The 23,187-nt window shown below is 40.5% G+C and overlaps 2 protein-coding genes across 2 annotated transcripts in view; both read right to left on the reverse strand.

Annotated features, from left to right (window-relative positions):
* The window catches only part of cplane2 (ciliogenesis and planar polarity effector 2), a 395,788-nt gene that overhangs the window by 72,371 nt on the left and 300,230 nt on the right, over positions 1-23,187 (reverse strand). The window lies entirely within an intron of this gene.
* ca16b (carbonic anhydrase XVI b) overlaps positions 1-23,187 on the reverse strand; it is a 128,047-nt gene that overhangs the window by 43,726 nt on the left and 61,134 nt on the right. The window contains 3 exon segments of the mRNA XM_079509913.1: positions 2,406-2,472; positions 6,389-6,484; positions 18,302-18,450. Of these exon segments, the coding sequence (XP_079366039.1) occupies positions 2,406-2,472; positions 6,389-6,484; positions 18,302-18,450 (312 nt within the window).

Consider the following 23,187-nt stretch of genomic DNA (forward strand, 5'->3'; position numbering starts at 1 on the left):
AAATAATAACAAGGAGACATCAATTTGCGATTTCGAGCCATTTCATGTTTATCTTCCGTGGAAAGCGCTGTAGGTGTTTTACCTGCACCAATAAGTGCTAAACTCAGAGTAAGCCCAGCAGAAATCCAAAGCCATCAATCACATGCCCATGTCCTTATCTAAAAACAGTGGTGTAAAGTAACTAAGTATATAAGTACTGTACATATGTACAATTTTGAGGTAATTTTACTTTAAACGTGAGTATTTCAAATTGTCTGTACTTTTAATTATACATCTCAGAGGCAAATGTTATACTTTTACTCTACAACAATTCTTTGAAAACTTTAGTTACTATAGTAACTTTGTAGATTTGTATTATTATTACAAAACATACATTCATCATTTGAAAATTGCAGATACAAACTTGTAGATCTGCTATTTTCAGAAGATTTGTATGCATTGTATACATTAGGAAACTTGTGAAAGTCTATTGAGTACGTTCTATTTAAAAAATATATATACCAACACTTTTGTACTTTTACTCAAGTAAACTTTGATTACCAGACTTTGACTTGTAACAGGGTAGTTCTTCTGCGTTGCAGTATTGCTACTTTTACTTAAGTAAAAGATGTGAGAACTTTTTCCACCGCTGTCTAAAAACCGAGTTGACAGTGCGCCCCACTGTGTCCTCACTCCTCACACAACACTGTGCTGTGCTGGCTTTGGGGTGTGGTGTACATTAACAGGCGAGCGAGGAGACCAAAGCTGCTTTGCGTGCCTCATCCGTGCCCTCTGTGCCCATTTCAGTATTCACCGCCTCTCTTCTCCTCCCTCTTCAGACAGTGTACGTGCCCTATCGCTCATCGGCCGCCGACATGGTGACGGATGGATGGCTGCGGTTAACGAGCTCACGGAAAACCCACCACCCTAACAGAGGCGGAGGCAGGCCACGTTAAGCAAGCCAGCAGGAATAGGCTTCCATCACCCAAAAAATAACCGCACCCACACCAAAGCTCCCTTTCAGCAGCAGATAGACGCCGTTTTCAGCACGAACACCCCACCCCCGCTCCAACGCTGAATGCAAAAAAGGGAACCGTGTCGCCGCTCTACATAGCGACAGCACCAGGTCAGCCTCCATTAAGCCGTCCCCCATTTGATCTTCGAGATCTGGGAGTAAAATGCTAAATGGGAGAGCGCCTCAATGAAACAAAGTGCTTGGTTTGTGAGATTTACCAGCCCAAGTAACGAGCAATCAGTTTATGGCCATATGCTTTTGGTTTATTCTCCTCCATTAACACATCCCCATCTATGTCATTGGTGGGTTATAAAACAAGTCACACGTGTCCGTGTAAACAGAGCTGCCATGTGCCCGGCCACAATAGGGAGGGCGGGTGGGTTGGGAAGGGTATATATAGAGAAATGCTGAAAACGATCTGCATAACGTCTAGCGGGAAAAGGCATAATAATTCATGCTTGCAGTGACACCAGACCATGCAGTGGCATCTGATGTGAGACAATACCTCATAAGGTAATAGTTTAACTGCCAGCAGTCTGACAGCTGTGGCCTATGGGAGTATACGTGGAACTATGAGTGTCTGTGGGTTTGAAATGTGTTGACTAAATGAGGCTCATCTAGTCTATAGCTCTATGGAGGGAGTGGTACTATCTTGCATATTTTTGCTTCCTTATGAAGTGAAACTCTGTTCGCAGCATTGTCTTTGTACGTTAATTTGGGGATTAAACATGAAAGCCAAGGTTAATTGTTTTAAAAGAGTTATGGAAATTACCAGATGAGGGTTCCATTATTGTTTCCCAAACCGGCACACTGTAACCTCACATTAACCTCAGAAACATCCGAATGCTGTACATACATACACCAACATGTTTAGTGATTTCAATTTGGAGAATTGATTTGATTATTAGTACAATAAAAATAGTATAAAGATTCCATAAAGACTCTCACATATGACCAAGAAAACTGCAGCCAACAATGGACACATTCGAGAGAAGGGAAAAACATCAGACACTCTGAGCTAAAACAAATCCCTACAAATAGATATTCTGGTGGTTCTTAACCTTTTCTGGATAAGGACCCACTGAAAATGTAAAAAGTGGTCAGACAGGTGGGCTGCGTGCATTTTTAGAGCATGTTTATTTTAATGATCAATTGGATCAGGGGAGTACAGTAGTATACTTTAAGTTGCTATTTATCACAATGAAAACTCTTTCTTCAAGGTTTCCACAGAAAAACAACAATAGTTTTTTTTAAAAATATATATATCCCAGTATATATTTGAATATTAATCTTAAGTTATATTAAATTAAAATCTTAGTGTTTAGCCAATTATTTGCGGGCCCACTTGCAATACCCTTGCACAGGTTGAGAACCACTGTTCTAGTACATTATTTATTCTACTGTCACGTACCATGGTGCACCACTCTTTTCAATCCCTGGATGATGGGATCCACAGCTGGATTGTCTTTTTGTCCCAACTGCAGGAAACGGAAATAACAAAAAACCCATATGTCACCAAAGATTACACAAGGCAGGGAAAGAAAACTATAATAAATATTGCCAAATAGCCATGATCACAAATACAACATGCTTTTTTTCTTTTTGCACTTACAGTATAAAGTGACAAATTGGAGTAATCATCACGACCATTACTGACACCTGTGCTGTGACTGTTGATTAGCCCATTAAGGCCGATTCTAGGACCCCCAAAATGATATGTACTTGGCTGCCGACTCCCATCTCAAAATATTTTGTTCCAGGGAACCCCAGAAGCAAGGATTTGAGTTGAAATGTTGGCTTTAAATATACATATATTGAAAGATTTGCCCAAATGGTCAAGATTTAAAAAAAATAGCACCTCTACAAGCTCATGAGCTTGTATATCTGCTATGTTTTAATAGCCAACCAATATAGCTAAAAACTAAAATGACTGGGTACCACCAGTAGTCCTTGAGGGGGTTCCAGGTGGTCCCCTGAAACCAAAAAAATTACCCTTAGGTTCCATTTGGTTTCATTGTACACTCTCAAGAGTAAAATTATTGTTAAATAGCCTATCTGCATTACTTAATTTACACAAGTCTAGAATATTTGTTATTTTGGGCATGGCTCAAATGCCCAATAAATAATGGATTGATATGAAAAGGGTTGAAAACCACTGGGTTAGAATGACTGGCAGTTGTTGCATCTACCTTCACATCCTCACACAAATATTCCCAATGTCCTACTTAGAGACAAGACTGGACAAAACGGTGTTGGGACGCAGGGACTGATCCTTTTTCGCTCAACATTAATTTAGGTCAGACAGACGAGAATAATTGTGTGGGAGCGAATGCTGAATGTGGATAATATGAACACCTTAGAGGCCATTAACAGGCCCTCTGGGAGCACAAAAACAACCTCTCCTCATTGATTAGATTTGGTAAATCTGTGCCAATGTGTGTGTGCCCATTTAAAAACACCCTCGCACTGTAAACTGCAATTCAGCGAATTGCGCACGGTGGTGCTAATTGCAGTAAGCGATAGGGCTGTCAGGACCCAGCGGAGGCATTTAGGTCCTCATACACACATGGTCCGTCACTGTCTGAATCAAGCCCTACATTAGGAACACCTGTGTCCTCATTCCAGCGCTCCTCTGTTTGAGAAATGACCCATGCCTATATACTGATAAAGCTGAATATTACCATACAATGCTGCCTACCTGTTATCGTTTGCAGAGGTGTTGGTAATAGAAACAGGAAGTATAGCGGAGAGCATGAACCTGGACCTGCAGTATAGTAATTATTCCTGGTTCATGCTGGGGAATAGCTCACAAAAGGAACGTCTGGTGAAACTGGGACAATTCATGAGTGGTCATCAATTTTCATGGGGTTGGGGGGTGGGGGGGGGTTAAATGGCTTGTTTTAGTTCAAAAAAAGTTTCATTTTTTAATGCTGCTAAGGTCAAAAGACATACAGAGCCGAGAACCGTTTCAAGAAACAAAATTCATCATGATCACAATCATGTCATATGACATCAGTCATATTACAGTTGCAATATAACCTACAAACTAATGAAAAAATCAGACCAGTCTGAAGTGGTGCAACAGCACCCCCTATTGGTACTCTAAACATCGGGACATAGTCACATAGTCACATAGTCACATAGGTTAGGACATAGGTTGGGACTTAGGGACAAAGCTGTTCCTTGGAGTGGTTGCACCACTCAAAAATATGAATGTACAGTAAACACAGTGACAATCGACAATCATAAAAAACATTACGCCGCTGCACTACGGAAGCATTTTCCACACCAGCGAGGACAGAGACCACAACAATGAGGACATATATGGCGAACTCTTTGGGGACAGCGGTGACGAGAAATGAGGTTTATGGGGGATAGCAGTGGAGGAAGTGTCCGCTCTCTGATTGGGTTTCTCCTCTGCCGTAATGGCTCCCAGAGGACACCAGGGCCAACGGAGCAGAGCCTGCAGCTATACTGCTTTCACTGCCGTAACACTATGGGCTCATACACAAGCACTGGTGGAAAGTAACTACGTACATTTACTCTGCAGCTACTGCTTTCACTGCCGTAACACTATGGGCTCATACACAAGCACTGGTGGAAAGTAACTACGTACATTTACTCTGCAGCTACTGCTTTCACTGCTGTAACACTATGGGCTCATATACAGGGGTGGGCAACTTTGACGATGGAGAAGGCCACTATATTTCCACACTCACTCCAGAAGGCCACATTGCATCTTACTGTCGTAGCAAACATAGCCGATCTACAAGCTCAGAACTAGATAAGCTATTTTTGATATATTTGAATTTAAATCCTGTTTAAAGTTTAATTACAAATGCATTTAGTTATAGTTGTGTTAACTTTATGAACTAAATACTAATACATTGGATATCAAAAAACACAATAACATTTTAATATTAGGCATTAAGGTACAGTACATACTGTATACTGAAGAAATGAAAGCGGGTCATGTTTGCATGTCTGAAATCAATAATATATCAGTATTCTGATATTATCCTGTGGGCCGCATTAACGGTTTAACTGCTTGTGACGGAACGTTCCGCCAGAAGGAATCCAACCGGCAACTGCTTCTGGCGTAATGTTCCGTCTGAATTGATATCAAACCGTATCGCTGATTTCTATTTTTTTATTATTTTTTTGGCTTGGCCTTTCCTTCTTTAGCGATCCTAGACCGGGTTGCGCAACCGCGCTGCCGTCCACCTCCCATTATACAGGCTGACTAAAAAGCTGAATAACTCCTAATCTACGGAGCTCTCCATGGTTTGGATAAAATGCGCGATGTTCGGAGGTCTTTGCTGATTATCCGGTGGTTTAGATGGAATCATTGGCGCTTTCTAGAGCAAGGATGGCTTCATTTTAGCTCACTAGCATTGACGCTATTTATGTAGCATTAAACATGGACGCCCAAAACAGGGTGTCAGTGCAGTGTGTGCTGCATTGAAATAGCCTCGGCAGTCTGCGGTTGGCTCTGCGTCCAGCAGGAGGCAGTATATGGGTATATGTGATGGTGGGGGCTGCATGTGGCCCCCGGGCCACCAGTTGCCCATATATGGGTTAATACACAAGCACTGGTGGAAAGTAAATACGTACATTTACATTACATTTACATAAGTAAGTATTGAGGTGCATTCATGACCTCAGGATACATCACTGAGGATACGTCCCAGGTGCATCCATGCCATGTATTTTTAGTTGATGCGATGCATTGTGAGCTTGTAGGTCTGCTATTTCCTAAAGTACATTTTACAAATTTGAAAACTTGTGAAATGGCCAAATGGGACATTATACTTTCTACTTTTGGTACGGTGTGCGTGCGTGCGTGCGTGCGTGCGTGCGTGGACAGGTAACTAGAGACCAGGAACAGAGCAGGCGTGCGGCTCAAGAGAACAATCAATCACGCCGGTGCACACTTGAATGACTGCTAGCCTCTTTGCCTTCAGGCAGTGATGTACAGTAACTAAGTCAATTTACTCAACTACTGTACTTGAGTACAATTACTAGGTACTTCCATTTCTTGATACTTTATACTTCTACTCCACCACATCTCAGAATGAGATGTACATTTATACTCCACTACATTTACGTATCTGGCAGCTTTAGGTACTAGTTACTTCACATATTTAGATTATTAATAATGAATCAAATTGTTATTAGAATAGCATTAATTTGTCAATAATCATATACAGTATATAATGATGTTATTCTGAAGTGGTAATTCTGCATACATTCTATTTTGACTTTGAAGTAATTTATAATGCAGTACTTTTACTCATAACAAAGTATTGTGGGTAATGCCACTTTCACTTGAGTCCCAAATCTTCTTCCACCACCACTGCCTTCAGGCCTGGTCACATGCCTGTCAGACTGTACCTCGAAGAAGACTGCCAACGCAGCGATGATGCGCCTTTCCTTGATGGCAGCGGTGAGGCTGTCGAAGTCGTCCGAGTTGTACAGGTAGATCTGCATCTGCGAGGGGGAACAAAGCAAAGAAAAGGCCTCAGCCACGACAGCCAGGAGACTTTGGGAGAACTGCAGCAGCTCTCCCGTTATCCATCACTTAGACAAGCTGCCGCAGGATTTGATGAAAAGCTATTTCAAGGGCCACAAAAAAAAGGGGGTTTATTTATCATCATACACATAAATCGGCCATGATCTCTGTAAAGGACCTTTCTTGTTCTACCGCTACACTTTTAGATCACTCTAAGTTATCTGAATATGCTATTCCTGCATACTAATATCCTTACTGTGATGATCATGTGGAGAGAGGGGAATTAATGTGGAATTACGGTCGTTTCATGCAGTGTGATCTAACAGCAGGACCTGACTCTAATCGCAGCTACCAATTGCCTCTAATCACAACACACTCTCTGAATTTACAACATAATTTGGGATACACATAAGGAAGAGTCCTGCATATGGCTGTTCAGGATTTATACTTAGGTAATTTCATTCACTTATGACAGAAATAGACTCAGTTGGCCATTGGTCCGCAAGCCATGTTTGAGTAAATTAGGCCTAATGTCACTAATTTATAACCTAAATTGCCTGACCTACACCTGACAACTAGACCCCAGCTGGATGCACTGTGGAAAAGAAATTAAATAACCAGGCAAAATGTAATACTTTATCCTTTTTCCCCCTCCCACCAAATATCTTCGCTAAAAATAGGCAGTCTACAAGATATCCAAGCCTGTAGATGTGCCATTTTCACCAAATGTGTGCCCCAGAATAGGGAGGCTAAAGGTTCATGAGGGTAATCACTAATCAGCTTTGTCCTGAGCGGTTTTAACTGTGGTCTTTAATGGCACCAATTCGTTGTCTGCCTGAGAACTCAGCAAGTCAAGGGCACCGGTCATCCATCACCATTCAAATGTTATTAACTACATTAGCCAATTAGTTCCACCCCCCCCTACCCAGACTTCATTTATTCACATAAATTGGCAACATGACCCGCTCCTGTGGAGAGCACACTTGGCAAACTCCATTATTCAATTATCAAATACTTTCAAGGCAATAAAAACAGCACCTACAACCGAAGACATAGCCATGAATAATCCGAATGGCTTCATTCTTCATTTAAGTATAATAAACTGTGGCCACTTCTATCGCCAGAAGATATTATAATCCATACAAGGAGTACATACTGTACCCTATACTTACAGTGCTAGACAGTAGATGGGTCACTCAGTGATTCTCACCCATTTTAATATCGATATCCCTAGTTTGATATGCATTAGGTCAGAGACACACATCTGTGTTATCTCTGCGACCATAATCTACAGTGTAGATTATGGTCCCATAATCATGGTCCCATAAGTGTAGGTCTATACTGTAAAGTCCTCTGTGTTCATTTTACTCTGAGAGTGTACAAATGGAACCAAAAGGACTGGTAAGGTTCCATTTGTACTGTACACACCTGGAGTTACAGACCCTGAAGTGTCCATTTGCTTCGTACATGCCTGTTTCATACTCTATTCATTGTTTACATTGTTACCACCTGGTCACCAACAGCAGAATATCATTTCAGCGAACATCAGGTTGATTGAGTGTAAAAAGATTGTGAGGATTATTGTATATTTAGTACTGCTCATCATTATTATATCATGTACTGGTACCCGGGGGAAAGGGGAGCAACAGCCATAAACAACCTTGCTCAGGTCTCAGGTCTAATTACTGTCGGCCCATATGAGAGTGTTTTGTGTTGGGCAGATATGCATGCAATGTAACTTTTGGCTTTTGCACTAAAAGCATGTACTTTCACCCCAAGTCCAATATTCACAATCCACAGCACTGTATGCACACGCATGCCCCACTGGGGTGCGATTCATAATCCATGTATAATTAATCTAACCTTGTGACATTCTAATATATTATTGTAGTAGATCTCCCTGAGGCCCCCTGAGGGGGAAATCACTCTTTCATTTTTCATTGCGCTGTTTGAGAGAACAGGTGGTCCATCTATCGATTTCCCCACTTCGCTCCTACAGAAAAGACCATCAAGATTAATGTCAAGCTCAGGAGCCACAGGCCAAGCAGTCCATGGGTGCCTTACATGAACATGTGGTAGAGGTCTTTTCCATGTATCTTCTTGCCTGTGTACGCATACTGTACCATGCTTGCATGTTTCTTAGTGTTTTTTAGTGATGCACTAAACTCACTGCACTAATGCTTCATTCACACCAAAGAAGCTAGAAGCAGCTTCTTCCGCGCATGTTTCTTAGTGTATCATTTGTGGTTCTGAAGAGGCAAGGCAAATGTATCTAATTTATATGCGGTCATTTCATACTCAAAGGCAATTCGAAATGCTTTACGTAAGGCATAATAATACATAATTAATACAAAAAATAAAATAGAGACATTAAATGAAAACGATAAAGCGCAGAGTTCAAGTGTAGCTTTACTTTCCGTACTTGGTAATGTTGCCATACTATCCCTTTAATCTCTACTGTACATTGACCTTTGAACCATAATATGCAAAAACTTTTGACCACAAACCTTTGATTTGTGTCCAGATTCACCAACTAAGGCTTTACTAAGGCGGATTGCACATGTTTTGCACCGCAGGTTCATGAGCTAAAAGTGCAATGCACGTATCTTCTCTTAAAGCCAAAATACACCTGGTGGAATAGAAGCCAGGCCAGTTGACAACACCAGGGGTCCCAAGCACCATGGGTCTGCAGTGAAGTGATCCCCAAAAATCCTCAGACCATGAGCACACATTACGCCAACGGATGAGCTCCATCATTTGCATTCTATGCTGACATCCACGAGGACAAACATCCAGCCCAGAAGATGGCCTCATGCATGGATAATGCAGTGAAGCCAGACTGACAAGCTGCCGTTAGGAGGTATAACCCACAGATACAGAGAACTAACAACATGGTTGGTTTCTGCTCTAGTTTTTTTTACCTAAGGCTGCAACCTTTATCTAGTTGTGAATAAACAGATGTTGACTTGACTGGGCTTATTCTGTCTTCCTTTGTGATTCTAAACACAGCAAAACTAGCACTATATATACACTGCTATTTACTGTGTGTGTGTGTGTGTGTGTGTGTGTGTGTGTGTGTGTGTGTGTGTGTGTGTGTGTGTGTGTGTGTGTGTGTGTGTGTGTGTGTATACGCGTGAACGCGCGCTGAAACACTTGGTGTAGCTTGGCCGATACTTTGACTAATAAAATGAGCAGATATACAAGCTCACAGTGTGCGTCACTTCAAAAACAAATACTTTTCTGGTCCTTGACATGAAAGAGTTTGAGTACCACTGATGTTGCAACACAAGTTTTTCAGAAAACTGTTGAAAATATACACAATATACTGTAATGTATACACCTAGCAGATGACCCCCAAGCCTCCGGACCCCTGGTGTTGTCGGCAGGCCCGGAGGCCAGGTGTATTTAGGCCTCAGGAAATGTATGCAAATGAGATTGTAGTGCACAAAAGCTACTGAGCGAAGCTCTGCACTAACTGCAAGGGCAAATTGCATACTTCAACTTAAGGCTAATTCAACAAAGCTGATGGCAAATGAGAGAATCAGCTACACACGCTGTATAAAAGTGGCCCGGCAATTCAGTTCATACAACTACATAATGGAATGGTTGGATACTTAAACGTTATCTTCAGATTATTTCAGCCTCAGAGAGTTGAGATAGAGACACTTAAGCAAAGAATATTTTCTCCCTCGGTTGCCTTACTTGATGTTGCTGAGGTCTGGGGTTTTCAGCAATAATAGCCACCATTGCATTGCTTGAGTAGCATAAGTAGATTTCTTTACCTCGCCTTTGAAAGATTTGAATTTGCGTAACATTAGTTTGAAGGCTTTAAAGACGGGTTGCAATGGCTTTTTGGAGCATTTTATTTTTAAGTTTTACTCTGTGTGCTTCTGAACCAATCAGAGCATCGCATCCCTTCAGGGTATGGGACGTAGCTCTGCTACATCAGCGACACATGGAGTCTGTTTGTTTACAAGACAGACAGTAAAAAAAAACATGTATTGCTACTATGTGGCTTATTTCTAAGCTATAATGTTTTCAGATACACATTTTAGCGTGCTGATTAAGTTTAAAACGAGTAATACATTGTCTGGATCTCATCTTAAATGAGATTAAAAACTGAGTAGTTCTGTAATCAACATCAGCTGTGTTTGGAGGAACGTGCAGCTATGGGAATCAAACGGGTGAATGAAATCAAGCGTCATTTGTATTCATGCGGGCCTCAACATGTCATCACGCTTCACATTTTTGTTCAAATGAAGTAATTAAAATTGGCTTTTTATGGACTTTTGATATAAAAATACACAAAAATGGAAATGGAAGTTTTGGCATAGTTTGTTAGGTATGCCCATATCATGTCCACGCCACGGGTATGCTCTAAAACTGTGAAAAACATATTTTTCATTTCCCTACGTCTTTAAGTCACAAAGGATTGATAAATAGGACTAGGAGTAGACAATTTCCATTTATATGGCTTACAACTGTGGGTGTTAGTATCCTCCCGGTGCAGGTTAATGAACAGCATTTATATAGTGCCTTTATCCAAAGCACTTTACAATGTGCATTATATTCACCCATTCACACACCAACCTGCCCATCGGGAGCAGCTTGGAGTTCAGCGTCTTGCTCAAAGACACTTTGACATGTGAGAAGGAGCCAGGGTACGGCTCCCAGACGGGCACTCTAGTCTATGGCATGGCAAGACATTAAGCAAACCTGGTCATTTACACAGTGTGCACACTGCATAGTGCATACACACCTTAAGTGGCTCAAACGCTTACTGTATCCAGGCCTAAATGTTTTCTGTAAAGTAGAATGTGTTTCAGGGATGAATGTGACTCATACTGTATGGAGTGGAGAGATAATTAGATACAGTAGCAGATTGGAAAACAGCCTCTGTTTAGCAGAGACAAATAAGCCCTGGAGATAAGCCTCCAAGGTCATGTTGCTTCAGCCCTCAGAGAACTAAACATATACTCACAAGAATCACAAGGAATATGATCAGGTGTTGGATTCATAACATCCGCACATAATTACAGTTACGTACAATGTGGCATTAAATTACGGTATATGAATGATCATTAGGGTATGATACTGCATGAAATCATTAATTTGATTTTGATCCTTTGAGCCACATCATATAGTTTTTACACACAGTTTGTGTTGACGGTCGCGATTGAAACAATCTGTTAATTATGTAGGCGATTCATTATTATACGTATATTAACGTATATAGAATTTGACTCTCTTTATACTCTTTATATTATAGATATTTTAAATTGTCCGACTTTGTTTCTTCTCTATTCTTATGACTACACTTTGTAAATGCAAATCATAGGTCGTACAGTTTTCACTGGGTTGTTCTTCATTTACTAATAACTTTGGAATTCCACTAACAGCTAAGCTATTGTTCACCAATGAGCTGGGAGAAGGACTTTGTTGTACACCGGTGTCACCTGCAGAAAATAGCCAACCTGAACGCCAACAATGAGTCCTAGGTGCAGCGCATTGTAAATGGTAAATGGTGCATTTACAGTTGGGTGCCACCGATATTGTCCCTTATCATTTGACCCATTTAGGCCTGACCTCAAAATTAAAAAAAATCCTTCTAAATCCTCCAGTTTTCTGAAAGTAATATTTTCACGATTTTTCAAAAATAGCAGACCTACAAGCTCGTAGCGCGCCACTCGGTGGCGCGCTATGAGCTTGTAGATCTGCTATTTTTCAATAGCTAAATTATAACAATGTTTAAAACACCAAAAGGGGTTCCCGCCCAAAATGGGTTAACTGTCCTTTTGCGCAGATCACACAAACCTCAGCAAAAAGAAAAGGACAATATCGATGGCCTCCAACTGTATATAGGGCCTTTATCCAAGGCACTTTACAGAGATTGTGCATTACATTCACCCATTCACACCCACATTTCACACACCGATGACGGAGAAAACCATGCAAGGCACCAACCTGCACATCGGGAGCAATTAGGGGTTCAGAGTCTTGCTCAAGGGCACTTCTACACTAACTCTGGGGGAGCCCGGGTTCGAACTGGGAACCTTGTGGTTCCCATCCGGCCACTCTACAGCCACTGCCGCCCTTGTGAATGTGTAGATCTGCTTGTAGATCTACTTCAGTTGCCAATTTCAGACTGAATTAATTTGAACAGGTTGAATATTGTAAGACCCCTTTTTTTACTCTTATGGTCAAAGTCTCAAACAGATGCGAGTTAAGGGCATGTGCCTTTTGAACCGATTGATGTTTTCTGTTCACATTCGCCTGATTCTGGTTCTATTCAATAATTATGTAACTGGTATTAGATTAACATTTTCATTACGCGCGAGTCACCATGACGATCACGCACAGCTATGAATATTTATAGCTTCCATCGCAGGTGAGGAATTGGAAATTAATCTCACTTTCCAGCCATTATTTGATTAATGTAGATATCATATTCTATATTCTATGAGACAGGAAATGTGGGGAGAATTACATCTCCAACATGCCATAGAAGGCACAATGTTTTCATAGTATTCTACAAGTTTGTTTTGTGGCTGTGCATTAATATGAACATTTAACACCTAATTGAGATGCTGGAATGGGAATGTGGAAATAGCCTGGCTGGAATGGGTTTCAATAGGTTGTAATGTATTTTGTTTTGTACAGTAGTGAGAGATGGCAGCGAGGGATCGGACTGATTACAATTTACAATTTAGGCATTTAGCTGACGCTCTTAATCCAGAGCGATTTACATTAACCCTTTTTTCCCCTCACTGTATATGTTTCTTTTCCCTTTTTACCTCCTTTATGATGAATTCCTGTTCTGTCCTTTGTCTATATAGAAGTGTCTATTTGTACATCTCTAAATGTTTTTGATGATTTGAACATGGTGGACCCTATTGGAAACAAGTGTAATGCTTAATTGGGTCGTCCACTCACAGTTAACAGCCTTTGTATTGAGTTTGTGCTTGAAATGTACTGTAATTCCGCAAACTGTTAATACATTTTTCAATCAATCAATCAAAAGCAAGAACAAAAGCATGGCAATACATCACATGCTTTGGTGATGATGGTGGCTGTTCAACAAATACATAATGGTCACGAATATTATGTCAAATACATCACATGTATTTGTATGGATTGGTATCACACACCAACAATGAATGGCCCGCAGGCCGCAGACCACCAAAGGGTCAACGGACCCAGCGTTAAAAAAAAGGAGCCCTGATTTATGGTACTATTTTTATGGTAATATTTCTGAGGCTCTGGAATGTCATTATTTCTTTTGATTAAAGGGTAACTTGGTTCAACTAGGTGTCACGTGTGAATGTATCAATGTGTGAGAGGTACAGAATAAGCTGGCTGTATAAAATATGTTCAAAATAAGTCAAATTCTTCAAAACCATCTTCCACTGACACACTTCGACATATTTTGTCTTTTTCTATTTCTGTAGACAAAGAGTGTGCTGTCTCTCCATTCATTAATTGCCATTTGGTTGTGTTTGTAGTCCCTCAGAGGGGAATGATAATTTTGGCATCAGGGGAGGTGGCTGCTAGATCCAGACCATGGCTCTTGTCAGCGGCGGGCAGCGGGCCCATTTTATGCATTATCAACGCCATTAAAATAATATTAAAATGTTGTGTTGCATGTGTTGTCGGGTTTATTTTCACACTTAACTTAGCCTGCAAACATACAAATTAATATCTCCAAATGTGCGTATGAACAGCGTTTCTCTGGAACTATGTCACTTTGTTCGTATTACTGTAGTGTGTATGCTGTTGCAGCTTGCGGTGTGGAAGGCCTTCTTTCTTCCATGAAAGTGGCACTTCCTGTCTCTGAGCCAATGTCCCAGGTCAAGGGATGTTTCCCTCACTTACTGCAACTCAATCACTGCCAAAAGTCAAGCCAATTCTATCCCGGCTCAATGTGCTAAACAGGATGGCTGGTAAAGGAAGAGGGTTGTCTATCCTTCAGTTTCTCCTCTGTTCATCATTTCAATGAGACACTTCAAATGAGGTCTGACAATTCACCGGGCTTCCTCTCCAAGAAAATGTCAAAGCTATTTATTGAAGACTCCAGAGTACAGAAGTCACCAACACAACCCACAAACTAACAAATCAGACATTTGAGCACATACTGACATTTTTTGAGGGGCGCTAGCCCTCCTATACACAGCTGTGTGTGTGTCTGTGTGTCTTTAAATATTATTAGAGGCGGTCCTCACATCTAGCCCATCTACTGTAATGTATGTTGCATCGCGATCCAACCGATATGCCCATACATGGGCAGGGGGAAAAACTAAAGTGGCTATGCAGAGACACAGACAGTCAAACAGATGAACCAAGGTAGGGCTCAGGCAAGTAAGAAACATAGGAAATTAAGAATATTTAACTTGTATTTTTACAATAGAAACCATGCCCAAATATGGAGTCATTATGTCATCATAGATATATCATAGATGGCTGAGGTCACAGACTGGCCACGTGAAGCCATGACAATTTTCCACGCCAATGTTTTTAAGGCCACTGTGGCAGGATCTACCCCACAGATCAAGTAAGATAGAACAAAGAGTTTCATGTTAACTCCTAAACCTTTTCAGCTGAGACCCAAATCTAGTATCTCCCCGAGACCCAAATATACAAAAATACATCATGAATTAATGACTTATAAGCCCTATTTAATAGTGAAAATAGCCAATCTACAAGCTCACAACGCACCGCATTAATTGTGACGACAATGGAAACAAGCCCCCCCAGGGATTTTTGGGTCAGAGACAGTTTTAAACTGTGTTAAGTATTCAATCACAGCTTGTAGATCGGTTATTTTCACAATTTCTTAACGGCTTATAACATCTTACTTATGTCACATAAAACACAAACTGTTGACATACATGCTCGCCTAACAATGCTAATTTTTGCAGGCAACCAGGCACAATCGCAATTTTGGTTATGGAACCGTTGGTCTGATCACACATTGGTGTCAATTGGGACACACAGGCCAAGTTTGAAGTCAATCGGTCGGACAATGTCCCAAGTACGCCCAGGACAGACATACACAGGATTTGTGAATTAACAGAAAAGATATAGAAAGAAAGACTAATGCTAATAATTCTCTATGTGGAGCTCTGACTTAATGTGGCTAGTCTATGACATCAGTCATGTATTAAGTATCCACGATATATGACTTTATATCGGGACATGGTTTCAGCCAGATCCCACCACTGACTTCCATTCTAAATGTGAATTAAATATTTAAAAAAGTATAAAACATGTGGAAAAAATGTGTGGAGGTAATTCCCAGGCCTGCTTCCATTGTGTACTAGAAATGTGGCGTTGATTAGCAGCATACATGCCAAACTTTGTTATGCTGAGACCGCTACAGACTTTAAGTCGGGAGATCAATGAGATGAAAGGTGTGAAAAAGATAAATGCAAGCTATCTACATGCCGCGCGTGAATCTATTTTGCGTCTGAGCTTAGACAGCTTTCCGTGGTGGGAATTAATACAAGTACGGTACGATACAAGAGAACTGTAAATTGTAACTTTTATTTTTGTAGAAGAGGCAAACAAATATTGTTTATGCCGTTTGCTTTGATGGAATCATTGATTGAACATGTACGCCGTAATATGATTTGATTTGGGTGTGTTCTAAATAGTGTTTGTGTTGATTATTGTGTCAATTATTTGTATGTGTAAACTTGAAACATTATTGTACTGTAAAAAGGTCTCTTTTCCCTTCATCTTTATCCTTTTTAGTATAAAAGTATCAGTTTACTATAATTAGATTAATACACAATAATCTACACTAATACTTTATTTAAAACACACCCAAATCAAATCATAGTACAACGTACGTGTTCAATCAATTATTCAATCAAAGCAAACAATATTAGTTTGCCAAGCTGTCATTCTCTTGTATTATTTCTCACCAAGGAGTAACCTCGCGTCTCGGAGGACAGTCAAGACGGGCAGTGTCGGTAGGCCAATCGGAGGCCCGGTTGGGGCGTTACCATGTCTATGCTCAGACGCAAAATAGATTCACGCACATGCCGCACAGACGGTCAGCTGATTGTTATGGTGACATTTGCGTAAAATAATTGTTACATAGAATTTATTTTAAAAATATATATTGTGTAATCATTTGTGTAGGGTATTTGTTCAGTAATAGGGGCCCCCCGTCTCTCCATCAAACAGAAAATACATATTCACATATTCACAATTTCCTCCAATCAGGAGAGAAGAATCATACAGGATGAAGTGAAATTGGAAGCGATGAAACAAAACAATCAGCAGACAAAATTGGAACTGGAACACTATAAATTTGAAGCTGATGAATGGTGATTTTCATTCTGATTTGCATGAAAATTGGTGACCCAGGAAATGTATTTTCTGTTTACTACTGAAAATAGTCCAGAGTGTATAGTTGGAACATCAGACTTCTGTTTCAGTGTACTGTACATATTTCCTTTTAAAAACAGAATTCTTTTCCATGACAACTGAAAAGTTATCCAGATGTCAGTCTATACATCATCTTCTCTCTGAATTATATTGCAACCACTAGCTCAGGGGTGCCCACACTATTTTGACTTGAGGAGATAATTTCAAACCAGCTCAACAAGATCTATCCACTGAAAAAAAAAAATGATCTCATTGCTGAAACTAGTTTAAAAAGGTACCTGAGGGGGCTTTGGAATAGCAGCACTGGCGTTACATACGCACTTGGAATGGGAAATAGAGGGGGAGAAATGGAATTGTTTTTATTTATTTTATTTAATGCTACTGAAATTTGTGTGCAACATTATTTAAAACAAATGATTGCATTGCTGGTTTGAGCTGACAGGCACTTTTTGATGTCAATCAAGTCACCTTAATTCAAGTGGCAGAGGCTCTTCCTACGTCTATAGTCTAACATGTGGATCCACCACTGCCAGACTCTTCATCACAATACTGTTACTGTTACTGTTTAAAATACTATCTAAGTCTAGATAGCACATTATGTAGACTTAGATAGTATTTTAAACAGACTTATAGCTTGTTACGTAGACAGCTCTAGAATTGCACTTTATGTAGTCATAGCACTTTATAGTACACATGTATAATATATTATATAGTATAGTATGTATAGTTTACATAGATACTCCACTGTTACGTTCTTAGTTTACGCATGATTCATGATAACTACTTTTTATATATGTGATGTATGCCATGCTTTTTGTTATTGCTTAATGTAAGTCGCTCTGGATTAAGAGCGTCTGCTAAATGCCTAAATTGTAAATTGTAAATTGTTAAGTCTGAGGCAGAGTCTGGTGGTTTGAAAACGTTACACTCTAATGAATACCTGCAAATGGGACTCGCACAACCAAACCTTTTTGGTGTGTGAATTCTATTTATTATTATTTATCATTCAATAACTTTTGATCCAGCACCAAGCCTCGTAGAGCTGGGATGTGCATGCGTGTCTTCTAGGGCTGGGCGATATGATTTATCGCCCAGCCCTATTATCCCAATGATTTCAAACTTGTGCCTTTATGATTAATGAACAATTATTAAAAACAAATAGTGAAAATAGCTGTTGTAGAAGCTCACAACGCATTGCAATGTGACAGAAAAAAAACAAACATTTATATTAAAATTAGCTAATGGGAGGGTGGACCGGCGGGCGGCCCTCTGACGTCACTCTGACAAGGCCATATCCATATAAGCAGTTCCATAGGCAGCTACGTGAAAATATGGAGTGTGTTGTCCTCCATTTGTTTTTCAGTTAATTGCCCAGCCCTAATGTCTTCTGTACTTTCTCTTACCTCTACAGGAAACCTCCTGCCGCTGATACTGTGCTCTGAGCCCGCTGAGCCATTGCTCTGGCCCCAATGGAACTCCACCTTCTCCGCCTTAAAACGGCCAGGCAGGCCTGCACCTCTCACAAAGTAGTCATCCTTCAGCAAGATGGCAACTGGTGGGAAAAAAACAAAACAAGAAAGAATGGGTAATCATACCCATCAATCAATTAAGGCAACAAAGGGAATATAGAATGATGAACCACTTGAACCCCAGCAACCATATTCTGGGGGGGATAATTAGCCAAAAATAGCAGATCTACAAGCTCACAATATTCCGAGCTTATAGATCGGCTATTTTTGCTGAAGAAAAGAGTAAGTACAGAGGTAACTCAGGTCCAGTTTACGAAGGTCACATTCCCACCTAATACTTCGGTAGACTCGATGCGAATGGGAGGAGAATTGGGACTTCTTGCATATTTAATTTGCTGCGGTTTGCCTTCACACTGTCATCCGCAGCAATTGGAAACGCAGCAGGGGGACCTTTATCAATGTGTTCCATTCATAAACTATAGCCTACACAGTGAAATCTATGGTGATCAAAATTTCAAATTATACTCATAACGTGCATGTGTCGTGCCGTCTGGGACTGGACCCACCCCCCCCCCCCCCCCCCCTCTCTCTCTCTCTCTCTATACGCATGCATCCACGCACTGTTCTTTTGGGCATGGAAGGAACAGCGCTGAGCGCACTGATAAACAGACAGCAGCGCAAAAATGTTTACAAGTTTATCGAGATGAAAGTCCCTACTCCCCAGTCCCCAGGCCCACACAGTGACAGCACTCCATGTTTACGGCACGCACGCACAGACAGACAGACAGACAGACAGACAGACAGACAGACAGACAGACAGACAGACAGACAGACAGACAGACAGACAGAGACAGAGACAGAATGAATATTCTGTAGGCTATAATACACTGCAGTGTTTTTATGCGTTTCCTTAAGCAATTGATTAATGTACTCTCCTAATTTCGACCAGGGCTTCAGTCTCCTCATTCGACCACGTCTATCCACGGTAACGGGACATCTTTGCGCTGCGTAAAATATGCCTTCTCCGTCTCCAACTGTGTTCAGCTCCTCACCCGCCCGTTTGCTTCATTTCCTTTATTTACTGCGGATTGCATTCACACCTGCACCGAATCGTAATCAAGCGCGATTGGAAGCGAAGCGAAACCCCCGTTTTTGCTCGGAGTAGAATGCGCATTAGGATTCGAATGAGCCTTCACACCTGCCAAACGAAGTGCACTTTCTGCCAATGCGCAGCAGGATTCATTTTAATCGCAGCAAAGCTTTCTGGTGTGAATGTCACCTAAGTCTAGGGGGTTTAAGTGATTAAAGTTTCAGCCACAAATGTCTACTCTGCTGATATACTGTACCAAGACAGGTATGTGGGGAAAATATTTATTGACTTCATGTTCCTGAACCAGCAACCAGTTTCTACAAACTCAATTCCGGGAGCTTGTGATTATGCAATGTCATTGAACCAATCAGATCCTTACCGTGACCACAATGCATAACTTTTATGTCTGTTCACTCTGTTGTCTTCCCGACACAGAGAGGTAATTTCACCAATGTCCAAACAATAAAGATGGATCTTGTGTGCAATCCATTGCATCTGCTTCAAATAACTTTATTAACGTTGTCAGCAAGTTGGTGTCCAGCCCCGCCACCATAGTCAAAGTTTCGCATTGGAAGACCAGACAGCAGGGGGTGGAGGGTGAGGTGGGTGAGAGCATGCATGTTCCTTTTTTAATTCACGTGTGTGTTATTCATAAAAGTTCCTATAGGCAATATCTCCCATAGACATACGGTAAAAAGGTAGACGCCGCCTTCGGCTCTGGGGTGTTTGTATCTCGAGGGAGGCAACATGTTTCCTAGTCGCAACCCCTCCCTATGTCCCTTTAGTCCGATTATTATCGTCTCTGAAGACTATGCTTTCGCCACTGTCTGTTCGTCAGTCAGTTCGTCAGTCAGTCAGTCAGTCAGTCAGTGTGTGTGCACGTGCCTGTACGTCTGTGAGTAGCTAATCTCCGGCACCGTTGGACCAATCGTCGTGAAACTGTGCACACAGACTCCCTAGGGACCAGATGAGAACCTCTGCCAGAGGCCAGAATATCATGCAAATGAACATCATGCAAATCAGTACAGATTAACTTTATACGGATCTGTCCAAATTTTTATATTTCATCCTGATTGGCTAAGATTGGCTTCCAAAGTTTTGCCTCAAATCATAAAAACGGACTGCCGTGAAAGTGAAACTATAGAACTTGCACGCACATATTGTCTAAGCCACTGGTTCCCAAACACTGGGTCGGGACACATTTTACGGGTCCCATTAATATTTGTTTCCTACATTTTGTTTTGAATTATTACTATATAATAATTAAAAACTATACAAAATATGTGCAAAATCTTTTCATGAATTAAGAACAAATTCAAACTTCTTTTCGGTAATTTCATGAAGAAAATCTAAGAAATTCCATAAATTAGAAAACAAATGTTTAAGTAGTAGTGAAAACAGCAGATTCACAAGTTCACAACCCAGTAGGGTCCTGGGGAGAAATCAAGTTTCTCTTTTGGGCCACAGGCTAAAAGGTTTGGGAACCACTGGTCTTAGCCAAGGAAGAAATGCCACCCTAGATTTGTCATAACAGCCTCATGGTGGCACTATAACAGGTATATAATATACTCATTATACTGTAGGTCTTGAACATACAATCAAAAATATTTTTTTGATTGTATGTTTTTGGATCCCCAAATCAGCCATGTTGTGTTTTTGTTTTTTTCCTTTGCAAAATACACTTTTTGCTACAACTCTTACAGACAGTATAGATATTGGTTCATAGTCATTTTAGTGTGATCATAAACATGCCACTCAGGTCAATAAATTCAATGAGATTTTCCACAGCTTTAATATTTTAGACTTTTCTAATACACAAACACCAGGGCTCACTAGAGACTATCCACCTTCTCTCAAGAGCAAATACAAGGTAGGGTCAAGAACTTATTGGAACATACCTCTATTCAATAGAACCACTGCATGCTGCAGCTGTACTCTCTTTGCTATAGATGTGCGTCTGAAAGAATCTGATGGCTTGAGAAGTTACTTTAGATGCAATCTGACTGCTGCAATTGCTAAAGCTTGGCTCATGGTGAGTCATTCATGTTGGCACTTTGCAGTCTTCTGTGCTTCATTTCAGTGCATGTTAAAATACTAAATAGTTTATGACAAACTTCCTTTAATCGTTGAATTAGACACATCGCACAGAGGAGACCGTGCCTCTACAGTACATTTGCCTTGAACTGTTTCTAAATGCAATTTTTAAACGCCTGCTTTTAGAGATTTAATCAGCAGTTCTTCTGAATACTTTAATTTCACTTGGCTTATGAAACACCATCATGCCAAGAATTATCCCCCAGCTACACACAAGATCTACAGTATATCTATTTTAAAAAAACAAATGAAATGTGGCTCACATTTGCACAGTTTCAAAGTGAAAATAACACTCTGGGTTTGACTGTGTGGTGCACTGACTGATACAGTGATGATCTATAAACTTTTACCACCTCTGCAGCTCACATCATTACCCAGATTACATCCAGCACTCTGTTGCCTCATCCTCCCCTGTTAGAGGAGGATTAAAGCTACAATCTGGGACTCATTTTAATGAATACAAATGTATTTGAATTTAGATCTGTACGAAGACATCCCACCCTGGATAATCTGGTTTCATGGAGCATCCATCCCCCCGTCACGTCCTCAGTGGTGTAAAGTAACTAACTCCAATTTAGTACTATTTTGCAGTATTTTTTACTTTACTTTTCCAATTTTCAATACTTTAACTTTTACTCCATTACAATTATTTGAAAACTTTAGTTTTTGCAGATTTTGATTATTATTACAAAAAAATGTAAATAGCCAATCTACATTTACAAAAGATTTTAATACATTTTATACATTAGAAAACTTGTAAAATAGGGCATTCTGCATAATGAGTACATTCTAATTTTGGGACTTTAAGTACATTTTGATACCAATACTTTTGTACTTTTACTCAGGTAAATTTGGAATTCTGAACTTTTACTTTTACGTAACAGAGTATTTCTACATTGCAGCACTGATACTTTTACTTAAGAACCTTAAGCAATACCTCATCAATTTTCATATCATGTTTCATGACTTTACATGCAGCACCTTTTCTCTCCCAGGATTGATGTGGGAAGAAGTAATACCGTACTTAGCGATGGTTGGTAAGCACAGATTGGTGGATTACTTCGTATTATTATTTTATTTTGCAATGGTGAATTGGTCCAAATTGAAATAAACAATACAATTATCTTGCCTCTGTGGGATTTACGGGATATTTTTTATAATTTGCAGGTGTCCATGAGTTGATCCCATATTCAAGAAGACTACTCTGGGAGGCGTTATGGATCCTACCACAGCTCTAGGCAAACCCTGCTGTGATTGACAGTTCTCATTTTTGCAACTATGCCTAAACCTGACCCTAACCCGAACCCTCTACCTCAGTAAAACTATGCCTGCCCAGGAGCCAATCAGATGGGTCTATCCTAGAGCTGTGGTGGGACTCATAATCACGCTTCTGGGAGAGGTGGGATGTCTATGTGTGTGTGTCTGTTAAAGTATAAATACAATATAGCATCTGTTTGGAGGTGTTCTTCTCCCTACTCTTTCATAGAGAAATGTCTACCCTGATGTCAGCTACAGTAGATTAGAACACCTACTTGTTGACAATGTCAGTGACTCACTGTATTTGAAGCAGAATCCGCAGCAGATTGGACACCGCACTAGATATGTTGCGGCTTGTTGCCATAATTAGTCCAGGCAT

This window comes from Electrona antarctica (genome assembly GCF_951216825.1).
Source record: "Electrona antarctica genome assembly, chromosome: 9".
Taxonomy (NCBI): domain Eukaryota; kingdom Metazoa; phylum Chordata; class Actinopteri; order Myctophiformes; family Myctophidae; genus Electrona; species Electrona antarctica.